Below are 18,840 nucleotides of genomic sequence, written 5' to 3' on the forward strand. Positions count from 1 at the left end.
ATGTCCTGTTCTGAGAGGAAAATGAGCCGTTTCTACCACCACGGCTGCACTTTGGCGTAACAAAACGTGTGAAGGTAAAATATCCGAGGGAAGGTGGTTATTTGATCTCAGCAACCTGTCAGCGCTTTCACTGTTCCCGTCTGTCCTCAGGAAAAATGCAACCTACATCGGACGTGAAAAGGTTCTGCTTTCAAAACTGCAAAAAGTTAAGGATGGAACTTTTCCTCTTCAAAATGCCACATGAACAATTCTGCTGCACAAAAACACCACGCATGTGAGCCCGGCAGTTTCGTACGGTACAGCAAAGAGGTGCAACATAACTTCAAAGTAAAATCATATCACCTACCAATAACGGCATTATTTTTAAATTGACAAGTAGAGTATTCCCTGAAACTGAGAAAGAAACACACCTGTGATCACTGAAAAAAAATTGAACACATCTTGGATTTCCAATCAGCCAAAGCAAAAAAAAAAAGATTTATCAAAACCAGAACTTGTAAGTTGTGGACCTCTGGGTTGTGTCTATCTCAGGGGTGAGAAAAGCGAAAAATCCATAATTTGCTGGATTTTGTTTTATTTTTATGTGAATGTTCTTAAAGAAAACAGAAGTTTTACTGATTTATACGGAATCACTTTAGATATTTTTAAGATTTTTTGGAAGATTTCCACTCATCTTTTGAAAATATTTATAAGTATTTTCTTGCCAAATTTGAGGGATTTTTTTTTTTTTTTAAATCTAACTTTTAAGGGAAACTTTTAGGGAATTATTGGAATTTTCTTCCTGAAGGTTTTGCAAATTTTCAGGGATTTTTTTTTCTGGGATTTTCTTTCTGAATTTGTGGATTTTTTTCAGACAAGCAAACATTTTTGGTGCCCGTAAATGAAGACAACAGGAGGGTTAAGTTACTGTATTTTTTCTGAGTTATTCTCTTGTTTTACTCTAAAGCCCTTTGGTCACCCTTCGGGCTGTTGTAAAGGACTATAGGAACAAACTTTGACTGATTAACTGAAATGTCTCTCTGAGTACACGTCCGTGATCTTCTTGTAGATCGTGTCTGGAAGATAAACTCACGTGGCCGGACAGGGATCCCGGCTGCAGCTGGTCTGGTTATCGTCAGGTCGGGTCAAAGGGTCGCAGAAATGCTCGTCAACTATCCCCGTTGTCTTTTCCACACAGTGAACAATCTGCCTCTGAACACCTGGAAGACCAGCGAGAACGGAGAAAAGCTTCTGTGACGCCTTGTAAGCAAAAAGTAGTTCAGTAAGAGTTAAAGACATCCTACATTTTATGCTATAGAACTGGAGATGACTAAACATGAAACAAGACAAAAAAAATAGGACTTTCCACCACATTAAACAAGTTTTTAAAACTGATTTAAAAACATAAATAAATGTCCTACTTTCTTAAGCAAAACATTTCAAAGATAATATTCCCTGTGGTATGTAATAATAATAATAAAAATACTTTATTTATATGGCATCATGACAGTAAAAACATGAACACAAACAATCAAGATGTAAGGAGACAAGGCAGAGCAGTCAAATAGAATAAATAGTCAAAATGATAATTAATTAAATCCCAAGTCATCCTCTGCACAGCAGCATCTCCAGACAGAGGAGCAGCTTTAGTGGCAGACTGCTGTCATTGTCCTGCTCCACAGACTGAAGAAATCGTTCCTCCCCCACTCCATCCGGCTCTTCAACACCAACCGGGGAGGGCGATAAAATGGACAAAATAAAACAAAAAACTCCGGACTCACTACACACTAAAACCACGCACAAACAAGCACATTACCACACACACACTCACATCTACATGCTGGACTAAAGTGTGAAAAAACAGACTGCTGCAGACTGGAACACGGTCATTTTGCACAACTGCACTGTTGAACTGCCAGATGTTTAGATGTTTATATTCTTATTATAGTCTTATTTGTAACTTGCATGCTCTCATGTTCTCTGCCTTTCATGCTGCTGGAACTGTGAATTTCTCTTTGGAGATTAATAAAGTATCTATCTATCTAATTAATAATTATCTAGATTAGCACACATCACAACAAAAGGAACAAGGCAGTTTAAAAATGGAAGAATAAGACTGAAGATTAAAAGTTAGAAATTAAAAATAAAAAAATATGAATTAAAGACATCCCACCAAAAAAACAGGCAGCTAAAGTTTGGGAAAAAAAGAGAGAACGTCTAAAATAAGCAGGGCATAAAACAGAATAGAACACTAGAAATAATTAAAACGAAAAGTAAACTTTTCACAACAGCGAGTCTATAAATATGGGTTTTAAGAAGTGATTTAACCCTTTAAGCTTCAGTCAATTCCAGCCGTTTTCAGTACAAAAAATCGCTAATATTCTATTTTTAAATAAAAAAAAATACGAAAAATACGGGGAATATTGGACGCGCATCGGGAGGTGCATTTCCTTGAAAACGACCGATTCGGGGATTTTATACCGACTTTAGGACATGTTTTGGACAAAATAGTTTACTGGCTTGTGTCATCTGGATGTAAAAGGTTGGATTATGGCCGTTTTTTGTGGAATCTTTTTTTGTGTATAATAATGAACCCGGAAATGTGAGTCGCGCTGTGTGCTTTGAAGCCGTGTATAGAGAACGGATGGATGAATATTTGTTTTTGTCGGACAAATGTGTTTTTCTCACCCGCTGTGGTAATCGCATCTGAAAGTGGTTTATACCGGCGGATTCATGAGAATCTAAGCTTTCCATCGGTGTATAGTGTTTGTATAATCGCGTTTGCACCCGTCGGACATTCTTGAAATTCCTATGCAAATTAGTAGGTGTACCGCCGGCGGTACACTGAAGCTTATTAACAGAACTGTGCAGGTCTGCATGCACTAAATAATAAAATATTTGGCTGCAAGACTAAAATATGCATTAATCTCATAAAATGTTGACACCTCTTCCGTGGAGTTAAACAATGAGAATAAATGCAGACAAAAAACAAAAGAACTCTGCAGGTCTGATCTCCTCAGGCAGGTCACTCTAAAAGTAAAATGAACATGCATGTAAAATTTTGATGAACATTCTGTACTTTTAAAAGTCCTGTGCGATATCCGTTTTTCTAAATATACTAGAACATGTGCTGTATTGGTATTTTCTACTTACAATCGGTGCAATATTAATACTTCTCTCATATTGTTATTTCTATAACTAGTACTCATGTATATTTTGGACTACATTCCTTAAATGTTTGCACCTTTTGTTGTGAAATTTCCCCACTGTGGCATCAATAAAGGCTCATCTTATCTTAAACTGGACATTTCTGTTGCCACCAAGCTGAAACAGGACAGCCAGGTTCCAAACAGCGCTACACAATGAGTGCATTAAAGGATTTGTAAGGCCGGGGCAGGTGCGTCTCCTCCCCTCCATCATGCCTCCCATCACGACTTCCAGCCCGACAGAGCAGGCAGCTTCCGCCTCCACGACGGCCTCTGCTCCGACCCCGCCGAGGGCCGTAATCTACATCTGACGGCTAATTTACACCTCCGTCTCTACGAAGCATAAAGACGAGTGCACCGGACTGAGAGCCAGAGGGAGGTGGAAAGAAACATGGTCAGGTTGAAAAAGCTCTCCATGGTAATTACGTGTCATTTTTCTCTGAATATAACCTCCATTTAAAGAGTGTTCGGTGATTTTGTACTGCAGCATTTTGCCCTAATGCATTGTGAATATGATAATGAGGACACGGCTTTGTGTGGCAGGCTGTCAGAACTTAAAGTGAAAAAGATTTTCTTGTAAGGGCCAAGCTGTTCTTCCTGTTCTTAATGGAAAACCTGGATACTAAAGCTGGTGACGCAGGTGAGGTTTAAACATATATGCTGCCTGATTTCTTCTAAACTCCAGCAATATACTGGATTAACTGCAACACGGTGAAAAAGGCAGGCTGGTTTGTGCAGGTACGGCTCAGTCAGTGCAAACAGTAAAAACTACAGCTGTTGCTCTGAAGGCATTCGCAGTAAAAAGTTTCACCTCCGACTTTAGGAAAACCGTGACGACCACAGACAAAAAGTAGTTCCTCCAAAACAGACCGTGGGCCAAAAGCGGTCCTCCAGAGGGTCCAATCCGGCCCTTAAAGTGGAAAAATGACTGATTGTCTTCTTTTCCTTTCGGCTTTTCCCTTCAGGGGTCGCCACAGCGAATCAACTGCCTCCATCTAACCCTGTCCTCTGCATCCTCCTCTCCCACACCAACCACCTTCATAATGACTTCAAAATGACTGATTGTAAATTAGTAAAACTGTTTAAAATCATTTCTAGACTATGACAAGTTGTTTGGATCAGAAAGTAAAATACCAGATTGTTTTCTTTTTGTCGTTTTGTGTCTATATTTGTCATGTCTTGTCTTGTTTTTTCTGACAAGGTTTGTTTCACGTTTTTGTCGTTGCGTTTCCTGTTCTCGCTTGTCTCATTTTTGTTATTTTTTGTTTTGCTTTATTCCCCGTTTTCTGTATCGTTTGTCATTTTGTTCACCACTTTTGTCAGTTTTTGTCTCGTTTGTTCATATTTTTGTCACTTTGTAACTTTTGTATAATTTTTCGTCTCTTTTTTGTCATTTTGTTTTTTTGCAATATTTTGTCTTGCTTTTTTGTATTTTTTTTTTTTTAAGTAAAACACAATATCATTCAATTCCAGATCTAAATGTTGTGTTCCTTTGTAGAAACTCTCTGATCTGGAAGTTGTAATGTGGAAATGATAAACTGCAGCACTACGTTTCATTTCCAATGCAAAATCTCTCACTCACTGCTGCATTCTCTGTGATCTAGTTTCAGGTTTTCATCGTCCTGCTGGAAAAACACGTCACACTTCTCCATAGGTTGCATCAGTTTGTCCTCCAGGATTTCCCTACACTTTGCTGCATTAATTTAATCCTGAATCTCATCTTCCCAATGCTGCGACACTTCCCATCATGATGCTGCCACCACCGTGCTTCACAGTGGACATGCGTTTGTGATGTTTGGTCTCCATCAAATGTAATGTTTAATCTGATGGTCAAAAAGCTCAATTTTAGTCTTACCCTAACTGTTAGAGTTGAATTTGTAAATACATTTATCATAATCAAGCCCTAGGGCATTAACTGATTGTATATAGTGTCTTTATATAATAATTTTCATTACATATCCACACACACACATCTTGCTCTTCTAGTCAGTATATTTCCACTCTTACAGCTTAGCACACCCCCTTGTGTAACTCGAGCTATTTCTTATCTTATGCTATGTTTTCGTTTCTGCTTGTGTATAAAATAAACTTCGTATGGGAGCAGTCTGTGTAGCTCGCACTAATGTGTCTTGTTACACTGTGCTGTTACCCTTGCAAGTAAAAAGTTACAGTCTCCGTGTCTTTCTGGTTCGGTGAATATCTTCATATGATATGTGGGAGCTCTCAGCGGAGCTACACTCTGACACTAACAAAAAAAAAAATTCTTCCAGTTAACTTCAGAGCATCCCACATGCCCCCTGGGAAACTGCGGTTGAGATTTAATGGGATCTTTTTTTTTTTTCCTCAAAAGAGGCTGTAAGAAGTTATTCCTTCAACTTTCATGAAACTTTCTTTGTCCATAAACTGCATCTGAACAGGTCTGCATGATTCTGAGCATGGAGAAAAGGTCAAAGAGTTCACAAAGTTTTACTAATGCTCTGTTATTTAGTTTTTTTTTTCTCTTTGTGACCGCTTTGATCGGGCAACCAAACAACAGCTTTCAATCAAAATCACAGAAAAGCAGCAGAAAGCCAAAGAAGAAACAGGAATTAGAAAGCAGAGGATGCAACCTTCTTAGCTGCAAAACGGATAAAAGCATTGTTTTGCAAAGTTCTGGCATTTCCATCTCATTTCGGTTTTGCTTCCCGACACGATATTTCAAATTAAATCTTATATTAATAGGACTCCTGCTTTGCATCTTCCTCCACCTATAGTGCCAATACAGCACAGTTTGTGTAGCCATAAAAATAGGACTCAGTCTGTCTGAATAAAGTTTTGCCGTCAAAACATCGACTCAGACTTGGAATAAAATCCACGTCAGCTTTTTAAATCTGCTTCTACGGATTCTGGGACACTTGCTCAAAAACAAGAATCCCAGATTAACTCTCTCTCTAACCCTTCCTACTCCGCTATGACAAAGCTGTTTCTCTCACCTGCTCCACAGGTAACGCTGCACTCAGTCCATGAACCGTACTTCCATGAGAAAAGCGACGCTGGGATGCTGTCGTCCTCGGAGACGTTCTGACTGATGGTGTATTCGTACCGCACTCCTGGATTGGTCTCCTGGAAGAGAAGCTGGAACACACATGAAAATAATTTAAAAATTTAGGAGAAATCTTCCATCTTAAATATTCCCATTAAGCTGGAAATTAGGTCAAACTATGAATCCTTTATTCACATTTGCCGTTCACAGAGCCATGAAGAAAAGGTTTAAAAAGAACAGTTTCACTTGAGAAAGTACAAAAACACAGCGTCTTGTTTTTCACAGGAGGCTGACATCCCCGTGAAGAATATATTCTTATTTATTTAGGGACAGTGCACGTTAATGAACGCCTGTTTAGACAGCAATAGATGTAAATATGCCAGACTACAGCAACAATGCTCATTCATATCCACAGTCCCTAGGCAGGTAAAAAACACACAACAGTGAAACATACGACAATAGGTCACAACAAAAGGACATTAGAAAGTATACACAAAGAAAATGCAACAGCAAAACAGGACAATAGGTCACAATAAAGGACAATAGGAGGAAAACAGGTCACGATAAAAGCACATTACAAAGGATACACAAAGAGGTTAAAGGTCAATGGGCACGATGATGATGAATAAACTGAGTATTTTTCTGCAGAAACACACTGGAGTTTTTTTCCTCTTGCATTTCTTCTTGACAAAGCTGTTTTTTCAACATCATAAATCATTATAGTAACTGCTTGTGCTTGCTTTGCAGCGAGAATAAAAGCAGTCTGAAGGCTTTTGTTTGACAAGTTGTCAGTTTGATCTTGAAGTCCTGCTCCGGTTACTGATTTATGAGAAGTATGTCCTGCTTTCATGAACCCCGTCGATGGACATTTCTGTTGGTAATTGAGGTTTTTACTGCATTCCTGTTTGTTGTCCACAGCTTCCTCCTGACTTTAACACCTGCAGCATCACACAGAAACACAAACTACTGGAGCTGATTGACACTGGATGCAGCAGCAGTGACTACATCTGATTCATGTATTGATCTATGCATTGTAGATTCTCTGGTTGAATCCTGAGCTCCACCAGACCCGTCAGGATGATTAGCCTCCCCTTACGTAGAACATCGTAAATTTAAGTGCTGTAACTGCGCTGTGAGAGTTAAATTAAGGAGCTGAACCAGGGTTCATTGACGGTCAGACTGAAGATTGCGCCTTTGGGCTCGCTGCTCATGAAACTGAACCCGTGGCTTTCGAGGTAAACTAAAGCTTCAAGGTGGAAATCCCGCTTGTTGTTCGAGTTGTCTAGCAGATTTAAAAAAAACAAAAAAAAACACCCTTTGGACATCTGAATAAGGTAAACTTTATTTTCACCAGAGGTTTTATTTCAAGCTCCGCCTCGGCAGAATAAACCCATCAGTCCAAGCTAACATCATCAAAGATTCATGGGAAATTCATGCACTTTTGACACATTCCTCATTGATCACAACAAATAATCAACACTGCCCATGGCTTTTACTCTGAAGTGCATCCTCCATGTCAGCAGGACCGTATTCATGTCCTAACCACATCTTTATGGACCTAACCCTCAGCCAAATGCACAAGGTTGTTTCTCCCGCCTTTCACAGATTTAGGTCTTCTGTGTGAGTGACTGAAGTTCATCTTTCTATTCTGAGCTGTCGACATGTTGGAGCTCTGCAGCAGAAAATATAGACTTCCACCGATTCTGTCACTTTCCCAACGAGAGATAAAGAGAGAGAGAGAGAGCGAGAGAGCGAGAGAGAGCGAGAGAGAGAGAGAGAGAGCGAGAGAGATAAAGAGAGATAGATGGATAGAGGTCAAGAGAAAGAGAGAGAGAGATAGAGACAGAGATACAGCCATGGCCATAAGTTTGGACACAAGTACCATGACGCTTGTGAATCTTAGAAAATACCACAAAATTGTCACTTACGAGTCACAGCCATCAACCAAAATGAAATACAGATATTTCCAGTGCATAAATTTGATGTTTGACAGCAAATATTGACATTGGAATATTAACTGCAAATTGTTGCACAAATTTTGTCATTGACTGATGAAAGTTTTTCATATACTATTCGCTGTCAAACATCAAATTTATGCACTGGAAATATCTGTATTTCATTTTGGTTGATGGCTATGACTGGTATTTATATTGTAAGTGACAATTTTGTGGTATTTTCTAAGATTCACAAGCGTCATGGTACTTGTGTCCAAACTTATGGCCATGGCTGTAGAGACAAAGAGAGAGATGATGATCAAGACAGAGAGAGCGATAAAGAGATAGAGACAGATGGATTGACAGAGAGAGAGAGACATGGATTGAGAGATGATAGAGATAGATAGATATCATGCCAGACTAAATGATAATATTAGGAAATGCAGTGCCTAAAAGCACATTATCTATCTATCCATCCATCTATCCATTCATCCATCCGTAATAATTGAGCAGAATCACAATTCCATTCATGAGCATTGCTGTCATCTCAGGGCAGCAAACATTTCTCCATGTTTAATATGTGCAGAAAAAATGCTGCATCATTGAAGGAGACCTTATTCTGACTGCAGAGGATGAAGCTGTAACCTAAAAAAAGTCCAAAACGTTACAGCTGAGAAACGTGTCTCAGACTGTAAAAACCTGCTTTAATCTTCTTTTCTTTACTCCATCTCAGGACCTACAGTTCAGCAGCCAGCTTAGATCAGCTCCTGTGAGGTTTGTAAAGGGTGCCGCCGGATCCGACTCCTCTGCTGAATGTGCTTTCATTCTGTCATACTATCAGTATATTCTGGCTGAATATACGGACAGTTCAGCACCGACAGGCGTCACAAAGGGATAAAAAGGTTTCATCTCACCTGAATCCACAGCGGCTCCATGGTGGGTCCAGGTGACGTCAGGTTCTCCAGGTGGCCCGTCCTCTCGTAGGTGAACACGGTTCCGGCTGCCTTGTACTCTCCGTTCCACTGAATCGTCCAGCCGCCGTTCAGAAAGTACCTGTTGGGGCTGTCGCCTCGGAGCGCCAAGAAATTCCCAGCTTCGGCCACTTCCTCGATCCGAATGTCCCAGGCTCCCTCTGGGATCAGCCCGATGTCCACGTACCCTGAAGGACAGAAAGAGAAGGCAAAGAAAACTTTAATCATCCTGAAAGAAATTCAGACAGAACCTTATTAAATGCAGCACCTAAAAAGCAGAACAACAATAAGACAGGACTACGATACACGATCTGAAATAAGGCGAGAATAGAAAAGCAAAATGTAACACTGGTAGTTCCACTGCAAAAACTCAAAATCTTACCAAGTCCATGTGTCTTATTTTCAGTCTAAATGTCCCACTTGATTTAAGATAAATTCTCTGAACAGGTGACATTTCAGCAACACAGAACGACTTGTTTTAAGACAATGCATCTTAAATATCTTGTTAAGTCAAACAATCTTGAAAATATCTTGGTTTGAGTTCAATTTGACAAGAAAACTCGAAATAAATTTAACCCTCGTGTCATCCTGAGGGTCAAAATTGACCCGTTTTAAAGTTTGAAGATGTGGGAAAAAACATTTTCACAGTGAAACTTCTGATGTCCACATTTTTTGGTGGAAAAAGATGTTGAAAATACTTCTTAAGAATATTCACAAAAAAAAATCAACCAAAATCCAGCAAATTTCACTGGATTTTGGTTGATTTTTTTTCTGAATGTTCTTAAAGACAATGTTAGAAGTTTTACTGAAATATAAGGAATCACTTCAGATATTTTTAGGATTTTTTTGGAAGATTTTTACTCATTTTTTGAAAACATCTGCAAGAATTTCTTGCCAAATTTGGGGGATTTAAAAAAAAAATAAATTAAGGGAAGCTTTTAAGGAATTATTGGAATTTTGTCCCTGAAAGTTTTGCAAATTTTCAGAAAATTGGGGGATTTTTTGCAGATTTTTTGGATTTTAAAAAAAAAAAGAAAAAGGAAACAATATTTTTTGGTGTCCGTAAATGAAGACAACAGGAGGGTTAATGCATCTCAAATTAGGAGGTTACGTGAACGCAAAAATCTATTTTGAGTGAAAAACTGCTCTTTTTTCAGCATATCTGGCTTATTTTAAGACACAAATTTGACAATCTTGGTAAAACAGAGCTTAAAATAGGTTTAAACAGCTAATTTTAAGATCTCAATATTCTAAATATCATCTCTTATTTCAAGAAATCTTACCAAGTCATTTTCCACTTGTTCTATTTTCAGATTTCTTCACTCACTTCAAGGTAAAAGTTCATTGATTTTTTCTTGTTTGGAGACGAGCATTTTTTTTCCAGTGTACACCGAGGTAATACCACGTGAAAATGAAACCAGTAACCACGGCAACGAGGCCAAGAACTCCCTCGGGAGGATAGTGAAAGTAGAATCTAAATTAGCTGGTTGTGTTTTAACAGTCCTGAAGACATTTTAAATACACAAGTTAAAAGGAAAGCTCAGTCTGTTCTAATGGATGCTGCTCATCCTCTTAATGAGGAGTACAAGTTTCTCCCCTTCTCTTCGTTTGGCCACAAAAAACAGGTACAAGTTCTCCTTTGTGCCTCCATCTGAGCTCTAAACGCTGAGAAGAGGAGGAGGTAATAAAGTGTGTTTTTGCTGATGCACTTTATCCTGTCTTTACTTTGTTCTGTCTTGCTGCTGCTGAATAAGTGACTGTTTGCACTGAAATCCACCTGATTAAATGAATGACCAGGATTGCTGCTCATGTCCCCGTCTTATGCTCTGTGTCATATTTTATTGTTTTTACAGTTTCATTTTGTTTTTCACATTTTTTTTATTTGGTTTTGGTTTTATCTTGTGTAGCTGCTGCAGAACAAATCTCCCTTCACATAATAAAGTTGAAATATTGCGCCTGAAAAACGAGTTGAAAATGAAACGTTTCTCATGACGCTGACAATACGGTGCTGGAAAGTGAAAAACTGGAATCAAAATGCTGCAAATGAAAAGGAGATGTTACGTGTGATCATAAAATATAACACCTGAGAAGTGAAAATAATAAAATATTGCACATGATATGGATATTATTCAAACTGAGAATTAACATTACAAAAGATCATGATAAAGTCAAATCATCTTTATATTCGGTTCTACTACATGCGTACACATACAGAACTGAAATTATGTTTCTCTCTAACCCTAAAACTTGTAGATGTAAGTGTTCAGCGTTTTAGTTGTTAATCCTGAAGAAAGGGGGGGAAGTTATACAGATTTATGGTCAAATTAACACAAATAATGGAGATATGAAAGCTAAAAATTCCTCTTCAGAGTGTTTTGGGCTTATAGTAACGTATCTAAGAGGAGGAAAAACGGGGGTTTCTTCAAAGCTGTCTACTTTAACAGACAGTTTAGCTAGCAGTGTTGAAATATTACAGTTTTTTTCTAAACTTCACCAGCACTTCCAGAAAATACTGACAATACAGTGTGTGCTTCTTGTGGACAAACGATGACCTTCATCAACTTCCAGCTGGATCAAACACATTCAGCTGACAGGTTGTTGACCTTTAACACAGCAGACATTCTCTAGCAACAACATAGTGAACTATTCTTTACACTTTTCCTATTGTGACGTGTCAAATGCTCAAGAAGCCTTTTGTTAAACCCAAACATACCGAGTCCTTCACTCTCTTGGAATGTTTTCCTCACGGTCGTACAGGTCGATCCGTTCCCGTGACAGACCCCACAGCGATCCTCCACAGCGTTGGAGTCGATCACGTAATCACAGCCGATGTTCTGCAGCACACACACACACACACACACACACACACACACACACACACACACACACACACACACACACACACACACACACACACACACACACACACACACACACACACACACACACACACAACAACAGATTAGAACAACAACAACACGGTGCTGCTGTTTGGGACTGAATGTCACTTTTCATTTGCTCCTCAGAAGAACGAGGTTGGCGACAAATTTTTCAATCGATCGCTCACATGAAACTTTATTAACCCTGAACAGGTACGACAGCAGACGCTTCCCTGCAGGTTTGACTTATTATCTGGCAGGTTGTGCAAATAAAAGGCACGGCAATCCTTAACACCGGCCTGGGCTGTCTTATCGCTTCTGTTTGAGCTCATCTAGCGCTGCTGCAGATGACAGCAAAATACGTGATGCAAATAGAAAGTAAAGGCAGCAGTAAAAGAAGTTCTCCCATCGTTATTTAAGCCCCTTTTAGAAATAGGATATGGAACATTGCTGTCTTTAAACAATCTGTTAAAAATCAGACAAAGATCACTGATGCTCAGAGAAAATAACAGAAGAAACAAACAAACAAAAAAAGAACTCAGATTACATTTATTATTGCCGAATATCACAAGGGTCAGTGTATAATTGAGGGACTTTTGAAATCAGTAGGATGTGCACCCCCTGTCAAAAGTTTTGGGACACTGTCTCATTCACATAAAGTAGAACCTGTCCTACAACTTTTGACAGGGGGTGTAGCTGCATATGTTTTTATTAAAAGTGGAAAAAAAGGGTTTTTTTAATGTCTAATTCCATAATTATTTATTGTAGAAACAATCACTTAATAAAGTGACCGGATAACCGTCCAAATCAAAATCAAATGAGCTAAACAATAATAAGATGAGCTGCTTCAGAAATAGTTTGGATTGTGTTCGTTTTAGTTAGCTGAGATGACTCAAAAATCCTCCAAAATTCCTCTAAAATTGTCCAAAATGAATTGAAAAGGATCCATAATCACATGAAATTTGTCCTAAATGACTCAAAAATTATCCCAAAGACACAGAAAGGATCCAAAATGACAAGAAACGATCCAAGATGACACTAAACTTGTTGAAAACGACAAGAAAATTGTCCAGAATGACTCAAAAATTGTCCGGGTCAATCTATAATAGAGGGACTTTTGAAGTCCATGGGATTTAACTGCATCCATTTTTATTAAAAGTGGAAGAAAAAAGAGTTTTGTCAAATTCCATAATTATTTATTATAGAAACAATCATTTATTAATAAAAAAAATTACTGGATATTACTAAAATATCAACTAAATAACCGTCTGAATTTAACACCAACCACCTTCTAATGAGCTAAACAAGAATAAAATGAGCTGATTCTGAAATAGTTTGGATTGTGTTCGTTTTAGTTAGCTGAGATGACTCAAAAATCCTCCAAAATTCCTCTAAAATTGTCCAAAATGAATTGAAAAGGATCCATAATCACATGAAATTTGTCCTAAATGACTCAAAAATTATCCCAAAGACACAGAAAAGATCCAAAATGACAAGAAACGATCCAAGATGACACTAAACTTGTTGAAAACGACAAGAAAATTGTCCAGAATGACTCAAAAATTGTCCGGGTCAATCTATAATAGAGGGACTTTTGAAGTCCATGGGATTTAACTGCATCCATTTTTATTAAAAGTGGAAGAAAAAAAGAGTTTTGTCAAATTCCATAATTATTTATTATAGAAACAATCATTTATTAATAAAAAATGACTGGATATTACTAAAATATCAACTAAATAACCGTCTGAATTTGATAAAAAGGATATGGAAAAGCTCCCAGGTTCAACCTAGGGAGATTTCTGGTGTGACTTTTACAGAAATGTCAGCAGGAAGCTCATTCAGACACGAAGCCGACAGATTAACAGAAAGCAGGTCTGAAAAGTAGAAGCGTTTTTTTTTTTAACATAGAAATAAATGTTTCTTTCCGACCTCTCTGCAACACGAGCACACCAGCTCACCTACTACTCTGTTCCAACACTGCAAAACCCCTGAACTCTAATTGGAGGTAGTAAAATCTAAGGAATTCAACCATATAGGCTAAAACAACAAAGGATCAGTTTTGTTGGTTTCTTATAAACGAAACCTCTGAAGTCTGATTCTGTGCTTTTCGACAAACATCGACTGCTTATTTTGCTCTTGTGTCTTCCAGCAGATCAACAACACCCGAAAAAACGTGATTTTTAACAGCAGGGGAGCTTTAATAAAATGTATTAGCAGAGGAATAATTATTGCTGCATTTCTGCTTAGAGATGAATGAAATTTTCTTAATTCTGTTCTCCTGGGCACCTTTTCAAGTCCCCTGACAAATCAATTATTTATCAGTTTGATCACATATTTTTCTGGATTATGTTTTTAAATATTAATCTGAATCTGCAAAAATGTCCTCAGTTGCGTTCCATCACAGAAAAAAACTAAAATATAAGATAGAAGCATGCTACACTCTCCAGACTGCTTTTATACTCTGAATAAAGCCCATTGGACACACACATGAACTGTTTATTTTAAATATTTATCTGACTTTCCAAGACACAAACTGCAGCAGGGAGCCGATGGGCGCCTGACAAAAAATGTCACAAAATGTCATGAAGTCAGAGCCCAGAGTTCGTCTGCTGTCCACTCAGTGAGTGGCATTTGAACCCGGGGTGATCGGCAACAACAGGCCGCTATCTGGAAAGATAACAGCCAACACATTTTTCTATCAGCGCGCTCATTGTCACGCAGAATGTCAAACGTACACACAACCGCCTGCAGAGGAAACAAGGCTAGGCTCAGATCTATACACTGCAGAGCAAAACTGTAATGAAATGAAATCTTATCTTAAACAGAAGAATGGAAAATCAAAGGCAAGAAGACGGAGGAAACAGATGAAAAGCAGTATTTATTATCAGCTAATACGTGGACTAGTATGGGCAGCTTGGATACCTTACAGATGCCGTTGATGCACACATCTCGGCTTTTGTTGCCTTCGTAGCACGGCGTCCCGTCGGTCACGGCGTCCCGCAGCTTCTCAGAGAAATGTTCGTTCAGAGGACGGCAGTGCAGCTCACAGGGGCTGACTGAGGAGGTTTGGAAAGAGGAAAGCTGTGACCCCAGATCTAAAAGTGTTAAGCTGTGTTAAGCTGATCTTCTCACCTCTGTTGATGACCGATTCCCACTTGTAGAACTTTCCTTTGTAGGGCAGCGTGTTGAAATGACTACACTGGATGTTTCTGAAGGTGGGCAGGTCTTCAGGACATGGAGCCGTGTTGCAGATCTTGTACCTTCGTCGCTCTCCAAGACAATATTTCCCTCTGTACTTTGGACTGAGAGATGGTTAAAAAAAACATAATTTTAGTGCAGCTTATTGACTTTTGTGTGTGAAAACTTTGATAAAGAAAAAAATGTAGATATGTGAAAGAGTATTCAAAAATTTCAGGAAACAAGCAACACAACTCCCATCCTGTTCTAAGGCACAACTGTAAACTATAAAGTCTTCTGTCCAGCCATCCAGCCATCGTCTTCCTCTTATCTGAGGTTGGGTCGTGGAGACAGCAGGTCATTCCAGATGTTCCACACTTTCCAGCTCTTCCTGGGGGATCCCAAGGCATTCCCAGGCCAGATGAGATATATAATCCCTCCAGTGAGTTCTGGTTCTACCCTGGGGTCTCCTCCCATCTCGCTTGAGCTCGGATTCGGCTTCTTGCTGTTGTTTACGGAGTCGAGCCTTCTCGACTTTCTTCTGCTGCTTCAACAAGAACGCTGCTCTTTTCTTCGCAAATTCGTCCTCTTTCTGCTCATCCTTGAAGAAGTAGCCCATGACTGACTTCCACCAAAGGAAGTCTCCCTGGAGGATCTGAATCAGATGTCCAAACCACCTCCACTGGTTCCTTTAGAGGTGAAGGATCAGCAGCTCTACTCTGAGCTCCCTCCAGATGTCTGATCTTCTCATCCTATCTCTAAGGCAAATCAGGATTTTCTCCTTGTAGCTCAGCTCCCTCTTCACCATGACGGTTCGATACAACGCCTTCATTACTGCTGACATTAAACCAATCCTCTTGCTCATCACTCATGAGCAAGATCCTGAGATACTTAAACTCCTTTGCTTTGGTAAACAACTTGCTTCCCGAAGTCTTCTGTCACTGTACACAAAAACGCTAATGTAATAATAATAACACATTATATTTAAAGAGCACTTTCCATTTCAAGAAATCTCAAAGCTCTTACAGCAAGTCCTTAAAGTTAAAAGCCTCTTTATAAAGGAAGGTCTTCAGGTGTTTTTTTTCAAAAGCAGCTGCTGTCTGTGGGGTCCTGTTAGGGTGGAGGAGGTCCTGATCTGCAGAGCGTGTTTTCTGGGTTGGGCTTTGCTGAGTGAGGACTTTTTTCAGGTGTGGTGGGGCGTTTCCATGAATGCACTGATGAGGGATGAGAGCAATTTTATAATTTATGCTGGCAGTACAAGGAAGCCAGTGAAGCATGTGGAGGGATGTCCATGTTTTCTGATTCTAGTAGGATAATGGTACACTCTGGAGGAGATGAAGGCGTGGACGAGCTTCTCAGCGTGAGGGAGGATGGAGTCTGGCAATGTTCTTTAGGTGGAAAAACCAGGATTCACACAGATGTTTGACATGGTTTTCAAAAGTTAGATGAGGGTTGGTGACAGCAGATGAAAGGAGGATATTTTGTCCAGAAAAGGAGATGCTGGTGTTGGAGGATGATGAAATGTTTGAAGCAATCAGAGAAGAGCTTTGAGCTGGAGTTTCGGCTTCTTCTGCCATCTTACATTGACCTGGAGCAACAGCAGCCCGGCTTAAAGCTTTCCTCTGCTTTTGTCTTCGATAGCTTCAAACATTTGAGTTTTTGTGGACATCAGTACAAGGCTTTATAGTTTACAGCTGAGCCCCTAAATGGAGCTACGCCCATGTTTCCAGATGTGGCCGAGAACTTTCTGAAGCACCACAGAATTTGCACGTAGAGATAAAGTTATTACAACATTCTACATAACAGATAAAAGGGGCAAAAGACAGCAGGAATTTTACTCTATTTGCCTTTGGACTGTCCTTTTATTTCTTTATATTGGAAACAAGGTGTCAAATGTAGAATATCAGACGGTGGTTGAATAAACCATGACCAGATTATTTTAGCTGTGCTCATTTAGATTTTCTTTTACAGGTTTTATTGAACCATCAACAGAAGAGTCAATCATGTTTTTGTTGAATGGTTGAAACCACAGGCGTCAGTTTAGGGGGGACGGTGGGGATGTGTCCCCCCCACTTTTTGTGAGGGGTCATTTTGTCTCCAACACATTCAAATTCTTCACATGTAAGCCGTTGTAAACCCAGTTATTTTCAGCAGTATAGAAAATTCCGATGCTCCTGAACGCACCATCCGCACTCGGCCGAGAGTTGCACAGACACGCAGCACACCTTCGTGAGGTTAAAAAACAAAACAAAACAAAACAAAACAAAACAAAAAAAAAACGCGCAGATGCTAAATTTGCGCCTGTGCCAAGTGGAAGCTCCGACCAGAGGCGTGCAGGGGCAAAATTTCGGCCCGGGAGAATTAGTACTATAGCGGCCCACAGACCTTTCTACCAGCATGTACGGATAGCTCAACAGTTTATGCCTCTGCCTTTGGTGTGGTGGTTGTGAGTTTGAATCCAGCTTGTGGCATTTTGCTGCCGTTCTTCGACTTTTTCTCAAAGTGCTGTGGTCTCCGTCCCCCCCACTTTTAAAAACAAACTGACGCTCTTGGTTGAAACGACTGAGTGGCATCTTTTAAAGCTTTGATTTTGAAGGACGAGTAATTACACAGGAAGGTTTTATGAAGCCCGGTGTTAGAAATGCACCACACAGTTTATATTGCATTTCATTTCTGTCCCGCTTTTGTCCTGTTGTTTTTGTCTTACATCTCACTCTTAAATTCTTCAGACGTTTGTGTTATCTCCATTTATTGACGTCAGTTAAAAGGACAACATATTTTCCATTTCAGACAAAACAGTGGGAACATTTTTCTTATTCAGAGGTAACTAATGATCCGTGGTAAAGTCGAGTAGCATGTGTGTTTTCAGGCTGATACAGATATAATCAGTTCATACTGCAGCATGCCAGTGGATACTATTTCTCTTTTAATATGAATAAAAGTTTTTTTTTGCTGTAAATATAATATCTTGAAATCCATCTGCCTTCACTATATTGATTAAACAACTGTTTCTTTGTCATGATGTTGGGTTTTGTTGAGGATTTATTGAATTATTTTAGTTTGATTAGACTAGAATAAAAAATAGCGTAGAACAGAATAGAATACTTTCATTATTAATGTGATTTGCATTAAATTGTTCAATCTTTGTTTATCATAAATAAATGTCATTATTATGTCTTATTTTGATTTCTCACCTTTAGTTTTATTTTTGTCTCATCTTATCAGCTCCCTTTATTCCCAATTCTCCATTTTTTAGTCGTCTTTCCTGCATTCATTCGGGAAGTCTTTGGGGTTTTACTTTGTTTTCTCATTGGATTAACTCTCTTGGATTCTTCCTGCCTGAATTTTGCAACCTCTTCTTTTTATAGTTTGCTTCCCTGCCAGTCTGAGCTTTTCCCTTCACAAAGTTTCATAAAAGTTACTTTTCTTCAAATACGCTGCCTCGGTGTCTGGAGTCTCTTTACCTGATCTCCCAGTAACACTGTCACCTGAGGGCTACTGGAGAATGAAAATGTGTGAATTAAATAACATCCTGCTGCTCCTTTCATTATCTGTACATCAATCAAAGGAGGACACCCGCTCTGCTCAAACTCAAAACAGGTTCATCTCAAGACAAGACCGTTTGAAAAAGTATTTTATTTGACCCCTGATTCTTATCAACGATTAAAGCTT

At 39.1% G+C, this 18,840-nt stretch overlaps 1 protein-coding gene across 1 annotated transcript in view; it reads right to left on the reverse strand.

The window, feature by feature from the left end:
- Positions 1 to 18,840, reverse strand: part of LOC110956566 (A disintegrin and metalloproteinase with thrombospondin motifs 7) — a 147,151-nt gene that overhangs the window by 56,659 nt on the left and 71,652 nt on the right. The window contains exons 12-17 of the mRNA XM_051936592.1: positions 15,124 to 15,293; positions 14,914 to 15,047; positions 11,826 to 11,946; positions 9,056 to 9,300; positions 6,158 to 6,299; positions 1,073 to 1,199 (exon numbers count right to left, since the gene is read on the reverse strand). Of these exons, the coding sequence (XP_051792552.1) occupies positions 1,073 to 1,199; positions 6,158 to 6,299; positions 9,056 to 9,300; positions 11,826 to 11,946; positions 14,914 to 15,047; positions 15,124 to 15,293 (939 nt within the window). The remainder of the gene's footprint in view (positions 1 to 1,072; positions 1,200 to 6,157; positions 6,300 to 9,055; positions 9,301 to 11,825; positions 11,947 to 14,913; positions 15,048 to 15,123; positions 15,294 to 18,840) is intronic.

This window comes from Acanthochromis polyacanthus, chromosome 2, assembly GCF_021347895.1.
Source record: "Acanthochromis polyacanthus isolate Apoly-LR-REF ecotype Palm Island chromosome 2, KAUST_Apoly_ChrSc, whole genome shotgun sequence".
Lineage (NCBI taxonomy): Eukaryota > Metazoa > Chordata > Actinopteri > Pomacentridae > Acanthochromis > Acanthochromis polyacanthus.